Below are 24,335 nucleotides of genomic sequence, written 5' to 3'. Positions count from 1 at the left end.
GTCACTCTGGACCGGGCCAGGATTTCAGCCTTCAGCTGGGGGTAGTCTGCAGCCGCTTCTGCTGCCATATCATAGTAGGCCTTCTGGGCCTCTCCTCCCAGGAAAGGGGCAAGGATACTGGCCCATTGATCTCGGGGCCAGGCCTTCCGTAGGACTGTTCTTTCAAATGCCAGGAAGTATACCTCTACATTGTCCTCCCTGGTCATTTTTTGGAGGTAGTGACTGGCCCGTACAGTCCGTGCCCCATCTTGGCTGCCGCCCTGCCCCACCAGGACTCTCAACTGGCCTACCACCTCCTGGAGTAGGGCTCGGTCCTGGGCAGCCTGGTTCATCAGCAGGCGGTTGGTTTCTTGCTGTAATCGTACAGCTTCCTGTTGGGCAACTGCCTGGACCCGGGTGGCTTCCTGCTGGGCGGCTGTGGCTTGCACCAGGGCCTTGACCACATCCTCCATCTTGGGAGTGGGGTGGGTTAGGACTGCACCAGTTTAAGTCCACTGCGTGATAATCCCACTTCTGACACCACGTGTGGCAGGCAGCTGACTTCCCCCTAGCTGGTCTCACGCTTTGGTTGCTTGTAGTGGGTCAGGGCGTCTCTAGTCACCCCGTCTTCCCCGAGGAGGGGGTAGGGACCCGGGCCCACCCGCTCCTCCGGGTCCTAGCCCAGGGGCCCTATGAGAAACAGCTAGGTGCTGCTGGCACCGTGTTCCCAACTGCACTTCTCTTTCCCTGGGCTAATTTTCCCCCTCCTTCTGGCTTCTTGAGCCTGGTACCTTTCTCCAGCCTGTTCCTCCACAGAATCTCTGCACTTTGGTCTGTTCCTCCTTGCAACTCAGCACTCCTACACACAGCACGGCACTCCTACTCCTCCCAGCTCATGCCCTGTCTGTTTGGGGCGGAGGGCTTTTATGGAGCACCTGACTGGTCCCTAACTGCCCCCAATGAGACTCAGCTAATCTGCAGGGAACAGAGCTCTGAGCATTCTGAGACTTACGTATCTGCTGTAAATCACTTTCCTACAGCTTTCTGCCCTCGCTATATCACACTACCAACAAAAATGGAAAAGGTTTCAAATCTGGTGTCAGCCCAAAGGCATCACCCTAGATGCATCATCCTAGATACATCTACCCTACCAGTAGTCCTGGACTACCTGTTGACTCTCAAGAAATTGGGTCTCTCTGTCAGCTCGCTAAAGGTTCACCTAGCAGCAGTTGCAGCCTTCCACCAACAGGTAAAAGAATATTCAATCTTCTCCCATCCAACCATGAAGAGGTTTCTCAAAGGCCTCTTTCCCCAACACAGACTTCCCACTCCGCAGTGGGATCTCAACCTAGTGTTAAAAGGACTGACGAGACCACCCATGGCGACTTGTTCACTAACTCACCTTTCAGTGAAGATGGTGTTCCTGATCACCATTACCTCAACAAGAAGCTTAGGGAAGACAGAAGCCCTAATGGCACATCCCCCCTTCACTGTGTTCTTACCTGACAAAGTCACTCTTAGATCACATCCAAAGTTTACTCCCAAGGTGATAACCGCTTTTCACATAAACCAGCGTATTCAGTTTCCCACCTTTTATCTTAAACCTCATCAAGAGGATAAGGAAGCCATCCTCCATTTGCTTGATGTGAGGAAAGCCTGGGCCTTCTATCTGGAGAGAACAAGAGCTTTCAGAAAATCTCCGAGACTCTTCCTCTCCATTGCAGATAGGTCAAAAGGTTACAGCGATTTCAGTTCAAAGACTCTCCAGATGGGTCTTGAACTGTATCAAGCTCTGTAACCAGATGTGTAATGTAGCACCCCCATCTTCAATATGTATGCACTCTACGAGATCGGTCTCCTCTTCTGTTGCCTTCTCCAAGGGTATCCCTATATAAGCAATCTGCCAAGCAGCTACCTGGTCATCTGCATATACCTTTGCAGAACATTATGTCGTCCTCAGGGGTTTGGCTACAGATGCCAGACTGGTTGCCCTGGTGCTATTATCTATAATAGACTCAACTCCAAAGACCCCGCCTCCAGTGGTGGGCACTGCTCGGGAGTCACCTACAGCGGAGCACCCATGGGGACACAACTCGAAGAAGAGGATGAAGTTACTCACCTTGTGCAGTAACTGTAGTTCTTTGAGATGTGTGCCCCACGACTCACCCTCCTCCCCTCTACTTTGGAGGTCTAGTCAATGACTCTGCAGTAGAGAAGGAACTGAGGAGGATTCTCCCATGCACACTGACTAGTCTTGTGGCAGGCAAGGAGCAGTGCATGTGCGGGCTGAACGGACATTGCTACCAAAGTTCTCCAATCAGTAGCACAGGGAGGCGCAGACACCTACAGTGGAGCACCCATAGGGGGACACATCTCGAAGAACCATCATCACTGGAAGAGGGTGAGTAACTTCGTCTTCTGCCTCCTTCCTCCTGCTACATAGGACTGGCTCTGTGGGAGTCGCTCTGAAGCAATGGGGGCAATGGCTGGCTCTGCTGGGCTGTGCGCTCATGCCACTTGGCAGAGGGGGTGCAGTGCGCAGTATGTTGGTGCCATCAGACATGAGCTGTAACCATCTCCTGAGGTGTCTGCTGTAGAGCAAGGAGCCTGTGTAAGCTGCGCTGTGTTTTGCTCCCAAGACTTGTGATTTGGGCACTGCTTGAAGGCGTGGGGCTGTCCCACCTCTTATCCATTGCCAGGGCTAAATGGCCGTTTGAATTTCCAGTGGGCCGGAAATGATCCTGGCACCTGGTCCCCCTTAGCAAATGAAGAGACTGCTTGCACCTTTGCAAACAGTTTTGTTGGCAGTGGTCCTTTTTCTGTGCAGACAGGTGTGCTGGTGGGAGGACACGGCTTCTCTTGCTGTGGCTTGTAATGGATTGCAGACCGTTGACTGACTCTTCCTTCACCCTCAGGCCAGCTTCGTCGCTTCAGGGAACAGAACTGACATTTCCTTGGATGACCCCAACTTCTGGCAGAAGTGGGCTAAGATAGCAGAGCTGGACACGGACGCGAAGAACGAAAAGGTAAAGTGTGCACTGCCCTGAAAATGGGCAGCCATGCACACGCAACCTCCCCTGTGCATCTACACGCTTCTTCACACACACACACGCAGGCTCCTCCGTGCAGCTGCACATGCACACGTCTCCATTGCTAGCAAACCCAGCTGCACGCTGTTTGGATCCCAGGCGCTCCCCCTTGGCCAGGGCAGGTTTGCTGTGTGAGCTCTGATAGCTGCAGTGCTGCACTCCTGAGGCTGCATTCCGTGCAGGTGCAGAGTCCCGGGTGTGCAGTAGCTCCCAAAGGAGGGATTGCTGGGAGGTAGGGTACTTAATTCTGGCTGCTCTGAGAAGCACAAGCTGGGCAGGAAGAGCAGCCCAGTGTAGGACACTGCCACAGTTCTTGTATTTGGCAGTGATGACAACTAGGGATGTAAAAGCCTAACCATTTAAACGGTAATCAGCTGTTCAAATGTTTTAAACAGCTGATTATGCTGAAACTGGGGGGGGGGGCAGAGCACTGAGCTTCTCCCGAGCCAGAGCAGCTGAGCCTGGGGATGCGGCGCAGCTAGGCAGCTCTCACTTAGCAGTGAGGAGTCGTGCCCAGCACAGCCTCCCCCCACGGTTAACCGTTCTATTTTTAGAACATTTAAACAGATTATTTTTAAATGCATTTTTACATCCCTAAGCCAACCAGCAGCTGCTCTGACCATCCTCTGGTGCGTGGGGAAAAGGGGGGATGCATGGAGCTGCACTGGTGGCACTTCTCACTTCCCCTGGGGAGAGGAGGACTCTGATAGCTGTAAGCACCCCACAGTGTAGCACTTGGTGGGAGGGTCGATGGCCAGCCCAGCTGCTGCGGGACCTCAGGAGATGGCCCCAGCTCTCTCATCTCCTTTCCCCCTCCAACAGTCTCATTGAGCCAATCTCATCTCTCTGGGGGTGTGCATGCGTTGTGGGGCTCAGCACTGCCTGCCCTGTCCCCAGCTCAGAGCAGCTGTCGTCTGTGTGGCACATCAGTGAGCTGCAGTGAGTGCTGGGCCCAGATGGGACTGACCAAACCCAAATCTTCTCCGTGATGGAGGGTGTCGCACTGCAGGTCCTGTCTGGGGCTGAGTTTCAGCACTGATCTCCGAGGAGTCACAGCCACACCTGACAGTCACATGCAATGTGCAGTGGCTGTCAAAAAAGCAAACAGGATGCTAGGAACCATTAGGAAGGGTTAGGTAACAACAGTAAATATCATAACACCACTATATAAATCCATGGTAGGCCCACACCTTGAATACTGCATGCAGTTCTGCTTGCCTCATCTCAGAAAAGGTATATTGGAATTGGAAAAGTTTCAGAGAAGGGCAACAAAAATGATTAGGGGATGGAACAGCTTCCGTATGAGGAGATTAAAAAGACTGGGATTATTCATGTTGGAAAAGAGATGATAAATGGGGATATGATAGATGTCTATAACATTGGGACTGGTGTGGAGAACGTGAATAAGGAAATGTTATTTACTCCTTCACATAACACAGGAAGCAGGGGGCAGCCAATTAATAGGCAGATGGTTTAAAACAAAGAAAAGGAAGTATTTCTTCACACAATGCACAGTGGAACTTGTTGCCAGGGGATATTGTGAAGGCCAAAACTATAAAGGGGTTCAAAAAGAATGAGATGAGTTCCTGGAGGATAGGTCCATCGATGGTTATTAGCCGCAGTGGTCAGGGATGCAAGCCCATGCTCTGGGTGTCCCTAGCCTCTGACTGCCAGGAGCTTGGATGCTTGGTATATTTCATTCTCTCTGAATCACCTGGCATTGGCCACTGTCAGAAGACAGGATATTGGGCCAGATACACCATTGGTCTGACCCAGTATAGCCCCGTTCTTATATTTATGCCCATTGAAGAAAACCTTGCCCTGGAGGGAGCACGTGGATCCCCAGCTGCATTTGTTGCCTGGTGCTGTGTACTTGGGTTCTCTGGGCTCTGCTGCCACGTGAGTGATTGAAGGGGGCTGGCTGCAGCTCCCTTGCACCCCTGAAGATGTAACATAGCCTGGGGCCCTGTCCATCTACCCTGGGGCTCTTCTCGACCCAGCAACCCCGGAGGTGGATTCAGCCCCTCTAGATTTATGAGGAGGAGGGGTGGGTGCCGTGTCACAGTGGGGCTGGCCAAGTGGCTTTGCACCAGGGAACCCTGTTTATTTAATTCACTTAAGTCTCAGAGTGCTAAGATCTGCTCACTCTCCCTCAGCCCCTTGCTGAGTGCAGCAGCCCCTACAGGCGGCATGGCTGGTGTGCCCCTCCCTCCTGCTGGTGTTTCCCATGCCTGCTCCTGCCATGGCCCCATCCCTTCACTGATTCCTGGATCAAGGGTTGGGCAGGGAGTAGCAGCGGGTGGACAGAGGCAGATGGTTGCCATAACAAGGGTGGGCTGCTGTGTGTACAAGACAGTACCTGGCCAGTGCAGCTCTCTCTGCCCCCCCTGCACCCATTGACCTCAGTAGTACTTGGGCCTCTCTCATTGCCCCTCCAGCAATGCTGAGCATTTATCAGATGTCGCTGAAGCATCTGCCTGGTCCCGATCCCTCCTTGGCTGCGGTGCTAAGCCCAGGCCATGCAATGAGAATACTGGCCCCAGTGGATTTTTTCTATCATTTATAGTATGTATTAAACCGGAAATCCAGCTGAATGGCAACTAGGCGGTTCTGTGGGGAATGGCTCTCATGAGAGAGACTGGGGTGCCAGGGGTCTGACATGCCTTATGCAGCCCTGTTTAATTCAAAAGCAGTGTAAATTTTCCCTTAATAACTGCACTCCCTGTTGTAATTTATTCTTCATGTGCTGCTTGCCAAACCCAGTGGTGGCACAGAGGAATTTAAAGAGCTGTTGCAGCATCACGGTGACGGTAAAATGCTAACCAGGAGCTGCCACGTATGGTTTGCTGGCTCTAGGGGGCCCTGGCAGCGTGGGCTGCACCCAGAGGCCATTGTCCCTTATTAAAAGGGAGGGAATCCTGTGGAAATCTGGGGCTGTATGTGAGATGCTGCTTCCTCACTCTGCTTCAGGGGCATCACTGCAAGCCAGAACTGCTGTTGCTGCAGGCTAAAAGTCACCTGGCTCACCCTAACATGTCCATGGGGGAGGAAGCTGGTAATTTGTATATCAGCTTTGTAAAAGGGAATGAAAGAATTGTACTTGAATTCCCTATTTTGCATCTGTTTGGCCCAAATTCCTTCCGTTCCCTGACCTGGTTAGGCTGCAGCCGTTGCTATCAGAGCATGGTGTGGTGAGAGGAGCCCTGTTCCTTAGAGCCTGTTGCATTGACTGGGCAGGATTTGGGAGCATTTGCCTGTTGAAAGGAAGCTTCAGTTTGCCCGACAAAGATCATTCCTTGTGGGCAAGCTGATGTCATGCTAGAGGGTTGGAAGGCGACAGCGGCAGCACAGCTTCTTCCTCTCCTGATCTGTTTGAAGGTGACTAATAATTCCCATGGGGCAGGGTGGAGAAATTGAGAGGATCACTTAATTAACATTAAAGTGCCTTGGGAATGCTGTGGAGTTGGGGTGCGTGATGTATTGCTATGAGGGGGGAGGGCAGGAACTTATCACTGCCCCTGCACATCCCATGGTCCTAGGAGTCACACTGTTCTGATAATGCCTGTAGCCGCCCTGTAGAGCGTGTAATTATTAGTGCCCTCTGCCTGGCTTTGTATTGTCTAGGTTATTGCTTCAAAGGGAGCACTGGTCAAGCCCAACAATCAGGCTTTGTCTAGTAAAAGAAAACCACCTGTATTGAAATTATTGTGAACAGAAACATCATAAAACAACGGGGACATTTCTGTGAGTTACAAAAAAACCGAGTGCAAAGAGGAGTTGAACGTTTTGTTTGTGTTTGCAATCCAACATCACGACATTGGGCTAGTACATGGGAACCAGGAAGTAAAACTGACTAGCCTATTGCTATTGTCCAAGGTAAGGGAAATGCAAACAGCAAATGCACAGTCAGGGAATCCTTTCAGCTGTCATGCGCTTGGGTGGTTCACTGGGTTAAGTCTGCAGATGGTTCTGCTGTGGCTACTGCCGTGCTGCCCACATCTGTAAATTTCCCTTTGCCCAGCAGTGATAGTGGGTAAATATGGCAGCTGGAGTTCCCTGAGAGGCCAGGATATTTCCAGAGATACTTGCTAGTTGGCCTTTTCTCCTTGCCTGCAGCTGCTGCTCCAGCACCAGAGCATCAGGAACATTCACAGCATACTCTTTGCGAACATCTCCTAGCCAATAGCAGCCACCCCAGCCCCAGCTCCACTGTGGCACCTGCCTGCCCCATCCACGTTATAAGATGTTTCTAGCAGGGAACATTAAAAACAAAGAATTAGGACTTTGCCTTCTTGGAAGAAAGAGTGAACAGATGGAATCTAGTCCTCTGATCCTGCTCTCGGAGCGTGTCCTGCCGGGCCTGCATGCTCAGCCGAACAGCTGGTCCTCTGTCTTCCAGCTTCCTTTGGCAAGTGTAGACTTCAATGCAGCCAGCTTCAGCACCTCCCGAGGGGTTCTGGCTTCCGAAATTCCAGCTAGGGCAGCAACAGCAGATGGGCTTCGATGGTAGCAAAGGGGAGGCTTAATGGGCAACATTTCACAGCAGCTCTTCAGATTTCGCTGTTCGAACAAGAAAAGAGGTGTGCGTGCATGCGTGCGTGCGCTCGGCTCTGACTTTGTGTTATTGGAGAGAGATGGGATTCAGCAGGACCAGCAACCATTAGGGGCTATAGTGTGATTCCAGCTGGTGTGGGGTGCCTGTGTGCACAGTGGGGAATATGGGGGTTCCAGGGTGCTGTTTTTGGGACACAGAGTGTCACAGGTATTTCAGGCACAATTTTGTGCTTGTAAATGATTGTCATTCCCCACCCCTGCCACACATACATACACTCATTCTTCATTGACTGCTGGTCCCTATGTTTATTCCACACCTCGGTACATGTGTGCCATGCATCCAAGTCCGGAAATTCTTCCAAGAGTATCTGTTGGCCTGCACATGCTCCATAGGTGGTCTCGTGCTTCTGACTGAGGGTATGAGAGACGGTGCAGGCTGATACCTCTCCAGTTCCTTTCTACTTGCACCTGGCCTGAGTCAGATTCCTGTGTCTTCCTCCTGCAGCTCTTGTAACATCTGTACAGACGTTTGTAAATCATTATTTTTCTTAGCTTACTAGTTAGGTAATGTAGTGTGTTTTTTTCCCCCAAGTTGGGGAATCCTTTCCTGGGTCTGGGACTATGCCCAGAACCCTAGGTTTCAAGAATTGCATGTCTTGCTAGTGCTCCTTCTTCATCAGCAATGAACATCAACACTGCCTCTACTGCCCAGATGAGCCGCATATCCCTGCAAGTGCTGTATCTGTCGCTCCTTCCTACCCAGAACCTGAGAAGCTTGTGAGCTTCACCTGAAGAAGCACCTGATGGAGAAGGCTATGAGGCAATGATCCGATCCAGGCCAGGGAAGACCCCCTGTACATTGGCCTCAACTTATGTGCAATGCCTCTCCAAGTATGTGCCTAGGAGCAGAGCCTCCAGTGCCTAAGCCCAAAGGCTTTTCTTTGAAGGCTTTCCATGACAGTAGAAGACACTCATGGATGTAAGGACAGATCCTCATCGAGGACATTCCACAAGAAACGTGATCCCTCCCTGAGCCTGTTCAGGTTAGGTGAGACTTCGCACACAGAACCTAAGGAACCAGCTTAGTTAAAGACCCTGAGGTTGGGGGGAAAAGTGTGGAAAAAGAAAGATCTGCCAGTTCCGTCGGCCACTTCAGTACCGAAGCATAAGGACCGACATTCACTGGTTCTGTCTATGAGTGCTGGTCTGGATCCATCTTCTGCACCTCCTCATTCATCCAGGGACACACTGAGTCCATTGGACTTGACCTCTGGTACCCCTCAGACACCAGGGCATATGGAGACTTAACATTGAAGGATATTGTCCTTACTGATTCACAGTCTGTCCTTTTCTCCGGCGCTGCCCTCTTGAGGGATATTATTACACCAGAGGGCTCTATGTCAATGTCCCAGGAGCATTCACCTCCACCCCTCTGGCAGGAATGCTCTAGTACCGATGGCCCCGCCTTTATTTCAGACTTGGAGGTGCTAGCTGCTCCGGTATCTGCATAGAGACTGTTGAGCCCTGACAGACAGTCTAGGAGTCACACTCGCTACTCAGAGTATGACCTCACCAGGGACATCTGGTACTGATTTTCTTGGGGTCCCCCGCAACCAAAAAACCCCTCCTTCTGGCCTTATTGGGGTCCAGGGAGCCGTATGGTAGGCATCTGGGCCCTTCTCAAGAATCATACTGCCCCTCTCCCTCCCACCAACTGGATCCATCAGTGTACAAGGAGGAAGAAGTTGACCTACATCTGCAGTTCTGATGGGTGTATCTTCATCGCTGGATGAAGTGGTCACTTTTTCCTCTCCATCTCTGTTGGATGACAAATAGGCAGTACCAAGAACTACTGCAAAGAGTTTCCAGCAACCTCCAGATTTCACTGGAGGAGGTCCAGGACCCTCAGCATCAGCTTCTGGATATTTTGCAATCTCAGGGACCAAGCAAGATAGTCCACCTAGTTAATGAAGCCATCCTGGAACTAGCCAGAGCATATAGCACACTCCAGCATACTGTGCCCCTACTCCAAAGATAGCCGAGAGGAGATACTTCATTCCCACTAAAGGAGCTGATATTTTTGTTCTCCCACCTTGCTCCCATCTCACTGGTGGTACATGTAGCAACATATAAAGGGCTTGGTCACACTATCAAAGGACCACTCCAACAGACAAGGGCTCTAGGAGATTGTACTTCCTTGAGAGAAAGGTCTTCTCCTCCTCAAGCCTGCAATTTCATGCTGCTAACTACGAAACTCCATTAGCGAAATATGACTTTAACAACTATTTCAGACTTGCAAATTTCATAAATAAGCTTCCCACTGAGGATAGAGCCCAATTTCAAACCTTTAAAAAGGAGGGAAAGCTAGTGACAAAAACAACTCTCCAGGCCACAGTAGATGCAGCGGATACAGCTTCCAGAAGTCTAGCCATTGGCTTAGTCATGAGGAGGAATTCTTGATTGCGATTGCCAGGATTTCCTAGGCAGTTATCCAGGACCTCCTTTGACCTCCAGGAGTCGAATCTCTTTAATGAGAGAACAGATGAATCCCTGCATTCATTAAAGGACCCAAGATCCACTGTGTGTTCCCTGGGAATTTACTCTCCAGTCCCCAGGAGGAAACACCAGAGAGAGCCTTTTAGACCAAGGTCACTCCCTCCTAGACCAAGGTCACTCCCTCCTCATGCATCTTATTACCAACACCTGCCTGAGCTTCTGCGAAAACCTCCGAGGGTTCAGAAGCCTTGCTTCTCAGCCCACTTTATTCCCACGGCCTCTACTCATTCCCAACCACCAGCTAAGGACCACTTTGGAAATATTGGTCAAGACCTGCATACCACCTTTGATGCCACCCACCTCTTCCTCGGTCATTTTTGGGGACCATCTCTCACTCTTCACCCACAACTGGGGGATGATCATGACAGACAGTTGGGTTTTGGAGTTTGGGTTTCAGGGATACTCCATAAAATTTATCTCCTTCCCTCCTCACAAACCCCCATTCCCAGTCCCCCTTCAGGGACCACTCTCATGAGGTGATTCTTCAACAGGAAGTGGAATCCCTCTTACACTGAGAGGCCTTAGAATGTGTCCCACCTTAGTATCAAGGGAGGGGGTTCTGCTCCTTGTATTTCCTGATTCTCAAAAAAGACAGATGGCGGAGACCCATTCTGGACCTTTGGCAACTTAACACCTTTGCTCAAAAGATGAAATTCTGGATGATTACACTGGCATTAATAATCTCCTCCTTTCAGGAAATTGGTCCACAACTCTCAACATGAAGGACATGTATTTTCACTTGGTTATTCACCCCTCACACAGGAAAGTCCTGCATTTTATGGTAGGCCAGGAACACTTACAGTTCCAAGTTCTCCTCTTTGGGCTAGCTATGGCACCCAGAGTGTTTACAAACATTTTCTCTGTGATAGCAGATAAGATGAGATGATGGGGCTACACAGTTTTCCCATACCTGGACAATTGGCTCTTGGTAGGCCAATCATGTCAGGAGGTCAGGTTGGCAACAGAGTTTCTCATAAAGTGTTTGGTAGCCCTACAAGTTTGCATAAATAGAGAAGAGCATTTTGTTACCCGCAGGGACGATAAACAGGGACGATATAGGAACGACACTGGACTCGGTTTCTGTGAGAGCATTTTTTCCCACAGACACGTTTCATATAATGAGCAAACTGCTTTCATGCATTACCCACAAACCAAGAACTACAGTGTGCAGGTGTCTTTCACTATTAGCCACATGGCCACATGCATCTACGTGACACTGTTTGCCAGTCTTAACTTGCATTGCCTACAAGCTTGGATCCACTCAATCTGTTGACTGATCAAGGACCACATCAACTCTAGGATGACCATTCCCACTAGAGTTATTGCTCCCCTCACCTGGTAAAGGTCATGGTGGGTGTTGCAATCTGCCTACCCCCAGAGTCACCATTGTGATGGATGCCTCCCTCCTGGGGTGGGGTGCTCACCTGAACAACCACACTGCTCAGGGAATCTGGATCCCACGAGAGGCCAGGCTACATATAAGCTTAATAGAACTGAGGGTGATCTGGCTTGTGTGCAAGGCTTTCCTTCTGGTCATTTACTCCTTCCATATACAGGTGATGTCAGACAATGTCACCACTGTGGTACAAACAGGGCAGAGCAAGATCTTGTCCCCTCTGCCTGGAAACTCACTCTCTCTCTTGCATGTATGTCATCTGCAGAGCAACATTCCGTAGATGCAATTGTAGGTCCATAAGGCTATGTCTACATTGATGGCGGCAAAGTCACTGCCGTCAGATCGACTTACCTGGATCGACTGAGCGGTCAGTGAAGACCTGCTCAGTTGATCCAGAAGTCGAAGTACTAAAACCACCTCCTCAAGTAGCGCAGTGCAGTGAAGACAGCGCACAGAAGAGAAGCACAGAAGTCGAAAGGAGTTACGCAGGTTCTTTGCGTACTTTGCTGAGGTAAGTGTAGACCAAGTCTAAGCCATTTCAAGGCCTTCTCTGTGACGTTATGGATTCAAAGGTGAATTGGATGATATCCACATTTGGGGCACTGCATTACGATGTGTTTCTCACTGCAGTTGCATGAAGGTGAGTCTTTGATTTTCTGCTTGTGCATCAGGTAGTCCAACGTTCCATGGTTTGTTCAGATGTGGTTCAATGTGGTCCAAAGTCTCTGTGGCAGGTCAAAAATGGGAGGGCATCTCATTGGGTCAGCAATGATGTGCTTGATTGGAATGGTAGATGAGGTCCAGACATTTTGCCATTCCCCAGCCAGATCTAGAGATGTGAGGTGGTCACGTGTGGTCCATAGTGGTTTTCGCACTTTCAGGTATTGTTGGGGTATCTTATTCATAATCTGATGAATGGGAAATTCTGTGTAGTCTTCGGCATGTTTAAATTCTTATGCTGTGGCTATATCTCGACATATAACTGGAAGTTGGAAGTTTGCCAATTCAGAAAGCCAATGGTAGAGGTGTTGATTTTAAAGTTCCTGTGATGAATCTCATGGTCTAAGCTGCCTATCTACAAGTTTGGTATGACAGTGTCTTATCCATACAAATGTACAGTACTCTGCACTTGAGTACACCAGGACCAAGGCCAAGGTTTGTAGCACGGGGGCAGTTGATCCCCAGCTTGTTCCTGCTAACTTTTGAATAAAGTTGATGCAAGTCTTCACTTTGGGAGGCTGCTTTCTTGAAGTGGTCATGCAAGGTCAGGGTGCAGTCAAGAATGATACTGAAATATGTTGGCTTTGGGTCTTAATGCACAGTTTCACCACAAAACTCAACAGAGTGTTTTATGTGATTCTGTAGCCAAGGTGGCAAGTAGAGACGACCAATTTGCCTGGATTTGGTCTCAGCCGTCACTTTTGGAAGTATTCCTCCATGATCTTAAGGTCAGATGTAAGGGTCACTTCAAGTTCTTTAAAGCAATGAGCCTGAGTTGCGAGTGCCATATTATCAGCATAGTCAAAATTCTGCACTATCATTTCAGACATATTGTGTAGAATTGAAGAGTGTCACAGCAGATACAGAGCCTTGTAGTAGCCCATTATTCAGAATGCGCAGCTTGCTGGTTTGATCTCTGAGGTATATGAACATGGTTCAGCCACTGAGTGTGGTGTGGAATTCGTACATGGGTTCACTTTGGCCAGTTTCAGTACTTGGACCATCCTTCCAGTCTGTCATGTGCTGCTGACAGATCAATGACAGCAGTAACGGTCTTGAGTTTTCCTTGGAATCCATCCTTGACACGTGTAGTGAGGGCTACGACCTGGTCACAGCAACTTCTGTGGAGTCAAAAACCAGTCTGCTTCTTGGTTAGACTGGTGTCCACAGTGGGCCCAATTCAGTTCAGAATCATACACTCCATCACCTTATAGATAGTGCTCGAGAGAGATTGACCTAGAATTAGAAGGCTGACCAACAGATTTTCAAGACTTTAGGAGTGTAATGACCTTTGCTTCTCGCCACATGCAGGGAATTTCACTAGTCTCCAAAATGTTGGTGAACAGTTGAATCATCCATTTCCATGCCAGTGAACTCAGGATATATAGGAACTCAGGATGGATACCATCTTTTCCTACTGCTTTTCCCAATTTTGAGGCTGCAATGACTGCATCAATCTCCTTACTTGTGAACAGTCCAGCCCATTGAGACAATGGAGTGCATGTGGACATCACCTGCTGGAGTTAGAGCTGGAAGCAATCAGACTTTGGAACTGGTTCATCTGGAACTGCATCATGATCCAGGCCACTTATCTCCTGGATATCCACAGCTCCCTACCAGACAAATTGAGTAGACGCTTCTCGGCAGACCAGGAGTGGGAGATCCATGATTCAATCCTAAGTGAGATAGTCATGCAATGGGGCACGCCACTGTGGGATTGTTGACACTCACCAATCCGCCCTTTGAGCCCATGGTGACATGTTCCACCTGTCCAGGAAGGTGGTGTTTTTAGTAGCTATCACTTCAACCAGGAGGATCAGCAAGCTCTTATCATTGCAAACTCTCCATATATAGCTTTACAAAGAAAAGGTTTCCCTTCGCGTCCCCTTGGTCAATGGTTTCTTCACAGACTCAGCCCTCTGGCCGACTCACACACACTGTCTGTAGGTGGAACAAACAAATCCCTTCTGCGGTATGCAGTCTCTACCTTCTCCCAGCCCTGGTATGGCACTGTACCGCCAAGGCTTCCTCCCCGGAGACACTGCCCTCTATAACAGTCCAACAGGGCCCATCACGGTACCCTCCATTGATGTGTCCTTTTCGGCAGCCTTCCCGGGGCTCAGTCTTTAACCAGACCAACAGGGCTCATCAGGGCACCTTTGCTTGGTCTGGCTATGTTCTCGGCTCAGTCCTTTTTTGATCCATGCAGCCAGCCAGGAGCTCCTTCTTGGCTCCCCCTGTCTTTGGCAGCCCTTTCTGGGCTTAGTCCTTCCTGCACTGAGCTGCACTGGTGCTCTTCCAGCCAGCCAGGAACCTGCTTCTCTCTTCCAGCTCCAGGCAGCAGCTTGACTGCTAGTGCTCTGGCTCTGTTGCTCCTTTTTATATGGTCCTCCTGACCCCGATTGGCCTTTCCATCAGCCCCTCTGATTGGCTGCTCCCCTGCAGCCACCAAAGGCTGCCTGGAGGACTTCTCCTCTTCTCTTTTCTGGGGCTGAGTGGGGCAGGTCCACGAGGCCTTGAGCAGGGGGCCTGTGGACCTAGTCCATCCCACCACACTCAGCTTCTGCTGAAGACAAGATACTTCACTGCCTCTGTTTGGCGTGTCATGGTGTTTTACCTGTAAAGAACGAAACCCGTTAGGCAATCACCGAGGCTTTTTATTGCTAGTGCAGGTAAATCGTGTGGGCAAACCATAAACTCTCAGAGGATTTCTGAATGGGATTCAGGATGCATCCTAGAGTGCTAGTGGGGAGCAAAGATCCCTCCCTCTGTGGGGGTCACAGCTCACTCCATGAGAGCACAGGCCACCTCCACAGCATCCCTACATGACATCCCGCCACAAGACATTTGCAAAGTGGCCACCTGGAGTTCTATCTACATGTTCGCGATACACTACGCTTTGTTCATGCCTTCGCCGCTGATGCAGCGGTGGGATCTACAGTGCTGCAAGCATCTTTGCTACCAGCTTCCTCACACCCACTTCCAGTCTGAGCACTACTTGCCAATCACCCATGTGTGGAATATACATAGTGACCAGCACTTGAAGAAGAAATGGAGGTTACTTACTGTAACTGGAGGTTCTTCAAGATGTGTGGTCTCTATCTGTATTCCACTACCCACCTTCCAGCCCCTCTGCTTCATATCCTGTTGGATTTGTGATTAAAAAGAGGAACTGGGGAGGCATCAGCTTGCACTGTCTCTCATACTCTCAATTGGGAGCATAAGAAGTTCTACGGTGCACGTAGAGGCCAGTGGACACTGGAAGAATTTCCGTACTCGGGCACATGGTGTATGTGTGTATGCATGTGTGGAGTACAGATAGGGACCACACGTCTCCAACAGCCTCCCGTTACAGTAAGTACTCTCTGTTTTTTGCACCCCCTGTTAATTGTGGGTGGCAGTCCATAGTGGCTGGGTGTGAACTGGCCATCTGGGTCTGGTACCAGATGCTGGATGTGGTGATGGGCTTGGAGAGGGCTGGGTGGTGCTAGAGGTTGCCATGGCCAGAGGGCAGCATAGAGCAGAGGCGCATCCTTCTGCACTCTGTGCTAGTGGCCCGTGAAGGCATCGTGCAAAGGGAAGGGTCTACTAGGTGGTTCTGAGTACACTAGCCTCTCGCTGTCTCCCCTTGCAGGAGAGCTTAGTGATTGACAGGCCCCGTGTCCGCAAGCAGACCAAGCACTACAACTCTTTTGAGGAGGATGAGCTGATGGAGTTCTCGGAGCTGGACAGTGACTCTGACGAGCGGCCCACACGCTCGCGACGCCTCAATGAGAAGACACGGCGCTACCTGCGGGCTGAGTGCTTCCGTGTGGAGAAGAACCTGCTCATATTCGGGTGGGTCTTACCTGGCTCTGCTTGCCATGTGAGGTTGGGCTCTCCCCCATGGCAGCTGTGGCTCTCAGCGGCTAGGGGACACATGTTTGCTGTTGTCTGTCTGTGCCTGTTGCAGGTGGCTGCACCAGGGGCCACAAACCTGGCAGAGAGCTGCAGAGCTACTACCCTGGCTCTGCTGCAGCAGGGGGGACTGCTGGGTGCTGTGCCACAAACCCCATGGCTCTGGAGGAAGTGTGGTTTATGGCTAGGGTATGGGCTGGGAGTCAGGACTCCTGAGTTCTATTCCTGCCTCTGCCAGTGACCCACTGTGTGATGTTGGACAAAACCCCCCTGTGCCTCAGTTTCTCCATCTGCAAAATGGGTCGGTACCACTTCCCTACTTCACCAGGGGCTGGCTGGGCTTGGTCCATTAGTGCCCCAGGCTCCCCATTGGAGAAGTACACTCACTTGTAGTGTTCATGTTTCTGCTCCTCCAGCTGGGGGCGCTGGAAGGATATCCTGACCCACGGGCGGTTCAAGTGGCACCTGAATGAGAAGGACATGGAGATGATTTGCCGGGCCCTCCTGGTCTATTGTGTCAAACACTACAAGGGAGATGAGAAGATTAAGAGTTTTATCTGGGATCTGATCACTCCAACGAAGGACGGCCAGAATCAGTCCCTGCAAAATCACTCAGGTACTCCCTTTCCCGCCAGTTACTGCTCCTCTGTCAGCTGCCAGCACGCCCGGCTTCAGTGCCAGGGCTAGAAAGTTAAACTAGAATGGCTCCCAGCAGCCACACAGAGCCAAAGCTGGGCAACAAAGAACCACTGTATGGGGGCCAAGTGGCCACAGGGCTGACTGCTCCAGAGCTCTGGAGGCAATGGCAGAGGGGCTCTGTGATACAAAAAGGCAGCCCTGGCCCAGCTGAGAGGGAATCTTGGGCTGCAGAGCTAGGGCACCAGACCAACTTGAGATGCCTGTTTCCCAGGCTAGATTGTTACTTAGACCAACAAACAGGCTTGGGCCCATCAGGGATGGCGGGCAAATGTCGCCTGTGAGGCAAGTAGCAGAGTGCAGCTATGGTGGCCTCTATTCTCAGTAATACAAAGGTGTGGCCAGTGCTGGTTGCTTGGCTCATGCCAGAGGGTTACATGCTTGGACCTGTGGTCTCTGCAGGCAGCCACATTGTAAGATGAATCTGCTCCATTCTGTAGTAGCCATCCCCTGTAGGACGCTGCATGTGTAGATCCCCCAGCACTTCATAAAAGGCAGGGAGTATCTGGGTCTTTTAGGCCTGGCTTGACAAAGCCCTGGTTGGGATGATTTACTTGGGGTTGGTCCTGCTTTGAGCAGGGGTTGGACTAGATGTAACCTCCTGAGGTCCCTTCCAACCCTAATCTTCTATGATTGTTTCATCCCTGTGCTGCTTAGCTGGGATACTGAGACTCTAAGATAAACGAGACCTGGCCCTCTGATATATGGCAAGTAGCCAGTGTAGCCCCTTGCCTGGGCGCTGTATGGGTGCCCAATACCCATGGGACAATGTGGCTTTAAGTTTGGCAGGCCTTTCCAGCTGGCTCCCAGCACTGGCATTCAGTAGTTCGTCACTGGTGAGCCACTCTGAAAGCTGAGGCAGCTGCACCCGTTTCCATTCCATGGGCCATGCCAGAGGCTGTTTGTGAAGTGGCTGTGAGCAGTATAAAAAATGACTCTCCCATGTGTGGAGGAGAAAGCAGCCAGGCTCTGTGTGATGGATTTGAAGCCCCAGGCCCGGTCAGGAATCCGCCCATCCTCCCCACCCCCCATGCCTGGTACTGTTGGGTTTTGTTCACAGCAATCACACCTTCTCCTGGGCATGAATGACGCCATTGCCTAGTTAGTAGTGGTTAATATCATCATCTCCTGCACTCGAGCCATCTCAGCAGGATGGTGTGGGGCTGGCGGCTCATGCGTGTGCTGGTCGGCTCAAAGGAACACTGGCACACACCTCGGACGCCAGCGGGGCTGTATCGCTGGCTGTGCCTCGAGGGCCCTAGCATGGAATGGAGCAATAGTAAGAAACTAATATGGTGGCACATATGGGCTCACATTTCACCATCAAGTAATGAGCAAGCGGCATGATCTGTTGAGGGTCATTAACACCTCACTGCCACCACAGCACTAAATTTACCCCAGTTGGATTCCTAGCGAAGAGAAGCACTTAGAACTTCTCAGGCAGCTCCTAGGGAGGCGTCTGCTTGCATATGAGTTCTGGGTGTGTGGCTGGCAATGCAGGACTGAATTCCAGCCCACCTGTGCACAAGAAGTGACCCTGACACCGTGCAGTGCCAGCCAAGGTAGGGAAAGGTCTGGAGAGCTGCTGAGGGGGAATTGGCCCAGTCCTGGGAGAAAGTGTGTTTGAGCTGGGGCTGTCCAGGGTCAGAGGCACTCGTGGGAGAAGTGAAACTGCAAGAACCAGTTGGAATGAAAACACAGGGAAATGTGGCCAGGACACTAATCCAGGGAACAGGCTCCAAGGACTCCTCCATCCCCACCTGCATGGCGTAAGGCTGGCTCTCTTGCATCGAAGAGGCGAGAGCTCTGTCTGGCCAGTGCTGTGGGGACGGATCAGCTTGGACCCCATCTCAGGATCTTGAACACATTGAGGTGTCTGGACCTTATGTCTGTGCTGGGTTCTGCTCTCAGCTCCATGGGGAAGGCTGGAATACCTTTGTTGGGGCTACATGGAAGCTGAGTTTGGAGCCTTTGTGCGTTAGGGAAGCGCTAAGCATTGGCTGTGCACAGCAGTGCTGGGAGACGTGGATGTGCAATGGCAATGCTGAGGGTGGAGGCCAGTGTGTGTTGGGGAGGGCCGTGGCTGCCAAAAGGAAGAGGGTGGCTGGATCTGGGCCTGCTGTTGTGCAGGGGGAGGCGGAGTGTCTGGGAGACAGCCAGTGTTGGAGCACCTGCTCCGTCCCAGCACACAGACCTGACGTTTTTCCACAGGCCTGTATCTAACAACTTCGACGTTCAGGCTGCTTGAGAGCCTGGGCCAGCTTGTTTCAGTTCTGTGCACTGGGTTGCCAGCAGTGGTGTCCTGCAGCCAGTCCTTCTAAGCCACCTCCTGCGCTCAGCATTGCCCAGTACATTTAGGTTGCTGGGAAGCTGTGGATGTGGCATAGCCTGACCTGGTCTAATGAGTGCGCCATGTAGGCAGGGCTCTGCTGTGGGATTGTGCCTAGACAGACACCCGGGGTGTGCTGGAGACTCTGCCTGCCTTTCCTCTGCCTCCCCCACTCCCACCTGAGCTGTGGTGTGAGGGTGCAGGAGCATCACGAGGGCTGGCTTTCAGTCCTTTCAGCTGCACTGCTCCTGCCAGCCAGTGTCTGTGTTCTGTCTGATCCAGCACATTTATCAGATGCCCATCAGGGTGGTATCTGGTCTGCAGCAGTGCCATTCATGCACTTCCTCTCACTGTTGCAGGGTTGTCAGCCCCAGTACCCAGGGGCAGGAAGGGAAAGAAGACAAAGAACCAGATGCTGCTCCCTGAGATAAAGAACGCAGACTGGCTGGCCAGCTGCAACCCTGAGATAGTTCTGCACGATGACAGCTACAAAAAGCACCTGAAACAGCACTGCAACAAGTAAGTGTGAGCGCCCTGCCCCTCCCTGCCCTGTGGGACTATGGCGCTCACTCCCATGCTGTGCGTCCCACCCTGGGCCCAGAGGGAGGCCACGTGCCCCCAACTGGCACCATGCCCTGGGCTGCAGCACAGCATCTGGAGAGGAAGGGGCAGCACACACCCAGGCAGTCAGCATGGAGGGGCCAGTGGGGTTTTGGGTCGGTGCCCACTGGCGTTGTCAGAACCTGGGACGTTTTTGCCATGCTGTAAAGTGCTCTTTACATGCCAGCAGTCGCGGCCCTGCGTAGCTCTCTCACCTACCCGCACTTGGTACACCGCATTTGCCCTGTGGCTCAGCTGATGTACGGGATACTTCCTTATTTGTCAGAGCTGGCTGCAGTCAGGTGCTCTCTGTCTGGCTTGGAAAGCAGGGGCTGGTCAGATGCCTACCCACATGGTGGCACCAACATAAAACTGCAGACTTGTGCATTTAGTGGTAGCTGCTAATTCTTTCTAGTGGGACAGGGCGGTGCAGTTAAAAAGAGAAGGCATCTTAGACACCACAGGGTAGGCCTGGAGGGGGATGGCTTTCGGGGCTCAGTGGGGCAGAGCCTGGAGGGGGACAGCTCTTGGTGCCTGGTAGGGCGGAGCCTGAAGGGGGATGGGGTGCCCAGCAGGAACAGCTGTTTGCAGAGGAGACATGAGAGGCATTTTAACAAGCAGTAACCCAGAGCTGTTTCCACCCCGGTTCATTTGTCATCAGGATGTGGAGTTGAGGTAACCCGTGTCCTTTCTTCCCCGCTCGCCGAGGATTCTACATCCCCAGCTCCCATCAAGAGCTCTCCCAGCCATGAGCCCCCTCCCTCACTGGGTTAGGAGTGAGGTGGGCAGTTGGGCTGTGTGGGCAGGTACCCAGCCTGGCAATTCCCTACCCCCAGTGGTGATTTAAGCCTGCTTGATTTCAGGGTTATCGAGACGAGATCTATGAGGCCGAGGCAGTGGGGATCAGGCACACAGCCTACTGAGCTCATGAAGGAACCTCTTCCCTGCTGGCCTAAGTCGTTTTTCCCCTGTGGATGGGGCCTGCCCTGTCCCTATGTTCTAGCTGCCTCAGGTCTCCCCTCTCGAGCCCCAGGGGCTGGGTGCCGTGTCACAGAGCTGCAAGTGCCTGTTGTGCGAGGAGCAGCCAAGGATGGGCAAAGCTGCTGCTATGCCTGCACTCGGCTTTCGGTGGCTTTGTCATGAGAAGAGAAGCAGCTCCCCATGTCTCTCCTGATGTGTAACCACACGGCTGCAGGCGCGGGCAGTGATCCCCACTGCTCCATGCTGGCTTACAGACCAGCTGGCCCAGAAACACTGAGCCCCGGCAGTGCAGGCTGTGTCGCTGTGCATTGGGGCTATGCCATGCTGGATCCAGCCCAGTGCTCTGTACTGACTTACCCTTTCCTTTGGCAGGGTGCTGCTGCGGGTGCGAATGCTTTACTACCTGAAAGCTGAAGTGCTGGGGGAGGCGGCTGACAAAGCCTTCGAAGGGACCCCTGCCAGGTATGATGGTGGATCGCTTTACATGCACAACTGCGGAGTTTCAGCTACCGAGACATTTGGCTGCCGCGCTGCTGCTCTCTGGGGAGCCCCTGCTTGCTCTGGGCTGGCATTGGGGGAGCTGCCCAGCTGCTGTCCAGCTGAAGGACACCAGCGGCACCGGGCCAGCATGAGTCAGTCACCTCACAGCATCTGAAGCCAAATCCTGCAGTTCTCACTCAGGCAAAACTCCTGTTGCCTTTGATGGTGGCTCTGCCTGAGTTCAGACTGCAGGGTTGGGCCCCAGAGCCTGGGCTCAGCAGAGGGCAGACAAGGCCCAGGGTGTTTTCTCTGAGCGATTCCTGCAGTTTAGAAAGCTCCCTCTGCAGTGGAGCTGAGGGGTCAGAGAGCAGGCTCCTTTGACCAAGAGATAGGAGCTCTGCAAAGATATGTGCACATACATGTACACATAGGTATGCATGCAGAGGCACCCGCAGACGCGATCCCCAGAGATGCACACACAAACATGTGCAGGGGCATGTTAATTTGAAGCTTGATTGGCTGGAATGACTCCACGTGCTAGTGCAGGGGCCGGGGCCAACCCTGTCATCCCCAGCACACTGGTAATCAGGAGATGTCCCCACAGGGCAGCCCAACAGTTTCCCCTTGAATCTGAAGCGATAGCCCCTAGTTAGTACTGACCCTCGCCTTGCACCCAAGCCTGCCTGCTCAGACCAGAATGGAGCACTGCATGCTGGGACCTGCATTCTCTCCCTCTGCTCTGCCATGGCTGCAACTCTCTGGCTCCTGAAGTCCCGCAAGGGATGGTGGGTTGAGCAAATCATGGGAATTGTTAATTCGCAGTGGCAGAGAGAGCCTGCTGCAGAAATCCAGCTCCCATGATGTTCGAGGAGAGCCAGATTTGCTGAGCTGACTAAGCCTGATCCTTTATCGAAACCCTCCTGTTGCCCATCTCAGCAGAGGCTGAGCTTTGCCACAGTGCCCCTGTGCCCACACCGGTGCAGTCAGTCCGTGTCCCAGCGGCTCTCTGACAGGAGGCCAGGGAGAGTGCTGCCTGCCATCCTGGAGGCAAGGTGCACTCCAGAAGATAGCTCCTTTGCCTTGCTCTTGCTCTGTTGGTGGCTGGTAGCTTTAGGGAAAGCTTTCCCCAGCCTTCAAGCAGATGCCATTCTAATCAGCCTGGCTGGGTTGGATGGGTGTGGTCCAGCCATGCCCATCACCCCTGTCGCACAGGAGGGTCCCATGATACTAGTGTGTGCAAGGGAGGCCATCAGCAGGACTCTGCTAGCGCAGTAACAGGCCAGATTGTGGCCATGGCTGCTGCATGTCCCCTTTGCGTCCTGCGAGCTCATACGCAGCGGAAGGCAGGACCTGACCCAGTGTCTCTGGAGAAGCAATCACCAGAGCACTGTGGAGAGAGAAGGTCAGTCCCCATCTCTCCCAGCGTTGCTGGATCCTGAGTCCACTTAGCTGTCTGCAGGAGCAGGGGTTCCTGGGGAGTCTGGAGCAGGATGCATTCATGGCCTGTCCCTCTCAGGGAGCTGGACGTGCTGCTGCCGGACATCGACTACGTGGAGATCCCGGTGGACTGGTGGAATGCGGAGGCTGATAAATCGCTGCTTATTGGAGTTTTCAAACACGGTATTGCCCCGACCGAGTGCTGAGCCCCACCCCCGTGTGCTGGGGTGCTCACACTGCCCTAGCAAGGAGCCAGGAGCAGCTGCCAAGCTCAGAGCATCAGGCCGATGTTCCAGACTCCTCCCCAGGGGGAGCGAATGAAATGTCACACATGGGACCCCTCCAGCGAGGAGCCCCAGGAAGCCGCATGTTTTTGCTGCACACTGAAAGGGCCGTGACCCAGCAGTGCTGAGCACTCGTCCTGCGCATCCACACTGGGCCAGTGCACCTGGGGGCCCGGCTGCAGTTAAAGCGCCTGGGGCTGTAGCGCCATTGGCTCTCCCCAGCTGCGCGGAGGTGGGTCATGCCCCTTGGAATGACGCCCTCTAGTGCTGCAGGAGGCCAGGCGCGTGACTAAGTAGAGGCGCTCCAGCACCTGTGTTGGCAGGTGCTGGGCTGCCACAGAGCGTGGCCACATCAAACCAAGTGCCTGACACAGACTGGGGGTAGCATCCACATTCTTGACCAAATTCTATTTCAGCTTAATACATTCTGCCTCTTTAAACTCTACTTGCAATTTCCATTGGAGACAGGAGTCTTCACTTCCTGTCCTAAACTGCTGGGCTAAGCTGGTGCTGTGTTCTATCCCAAAAGTGGTTGTGTCTCTGGGACAGACAGGTTGATTCCTGTGTCTCTATCTCCCACACAGAAGGGTTGTAGATTAAGCAGCTGCCATCTGTGAAGGACTTTGGATGCTTTGGGTGAAACTTGCTATTGAGGGGCCAGATGGCAAGGTCCTCACTCCAGAGTCAGGTGCACTCAGGCAGGCCCCATTGGCACGGCCAGAGTTTTACCAAAGCAGGTCCTTGGGGGCCTGGCCCCTGGTTATGACATGTTATCCTGTTTAATGTCAGCTGTGCTGTTGCCAGGTTACGAGAGGTACAATGCCATGCGAGCAGACCCGGCACTGTGCTTCCTGGAGAAGGTGGGCATGCCAGATGAGAAGCTGCTGTCTGCGGAGCAGGGCGTCAGCGAAGGGGCACAGGATACTGCAGAAAGGTGGGCAGGATGGGGGCTGGGGACTGGCCAGCTCCCAGGGGCAGCAAGAAGCAGGACCAGCATCATGTTGTGTTCTGGGAGTGGGCATCAGAATGGAGTGAGAGCAAAGAGCAGGGTAAGCTGGCAGCCCAGGAGTGTGCCTGTGCCCCAGTGTAAGTGCATGCAGGGCAATGCCAGTGTCTGCTGGGCATAAGCGTGTATGATACTGGGAGAAGGCAGGCGGGTGAATTCCCTCATGGGGCCAGGGAGGTGCCTATGTCACTCCCACTCACCAAGGTGCAGGTTCTCCCACCTTGCCGGGGCACTGACATGCAAGCCCCCTCGAAGCTGTGCTGTGCTTTGGTGAGTGGCTCGTTGGCTGGTTGGCTGATCAGAGAGGTCGCAGCCCCCAGTTGCAGGAAAT

At 52.4% G+C, this 24,335-nt stretch overlaps 1 protein-coding gene across 6 annotated transcripts in view; it reads left to right on the top strand.

Annotated features, from left to right (window-relative positions):
• Positions 1-24,335, top strand: part of CHD6 (chromodomain helicase DNA binding protein 6) — a 181,754-nt gene that overhangs the window by 127,921 nt on the left and 29,498 nt on the right. For all 6 annotated transcript variants that reach the window (XR_010921037.1, XM_067554519.1, XM_067554520.1 and 3 more), the window contains 7 exons: positions 2,895-3,005; positions 15,929-16,131; positions 16,608-16,807; positions 19,576-19,735; positions 21,170-21,259; positions 22,794-22,897; positions 23,803-23,932. Coding sequence is in view for 5 of the 6 variants with exons in the window: in XM_067554519.1 (XP_067410620.1) it covers positions 2,895-3,005; positions 15,929-16,131; positions 16,608-16,807; positions 19,576-19,735; positions 21,170-21,259; positions 22,794-22,897; positions 23,803-23,932 (998 nt within the window). In the remaining variant the exon portion in view is untranslated. The remainder of the gene's footprint in view (positions 1-2,894; positions 3,006-15,928; positions 16,132-16,607; positions 16,808-19,575; positions 19,736-21,169; positions 21,260-22,793; positions 22,898-23,802; positions 23,933-24,335) is intronic.

Source organism: Emydura macquarii, unplaced genomic scaffold (genome assembly GCF_026122565.2).
Source record: "Emydura macquarii macquarii isolate MOO-44397 ecotype Brisbane River unplaced genomic scaffold, CSIRO-AGI_Emac_v2 contig_1483, whole genome shotgun sequence".
Taxonomy (NCBI): domain Eukaryota; kingdom Metazoa; phylum Chordata; order Testudines; family Chelidae; genus Emydura; species Emydura macquarii.
The sequence above is the reverse complement of the archived record's forward strand: the minus strand, read 5'-3'. Positions and strand labels throughout refer to the sequence as shown.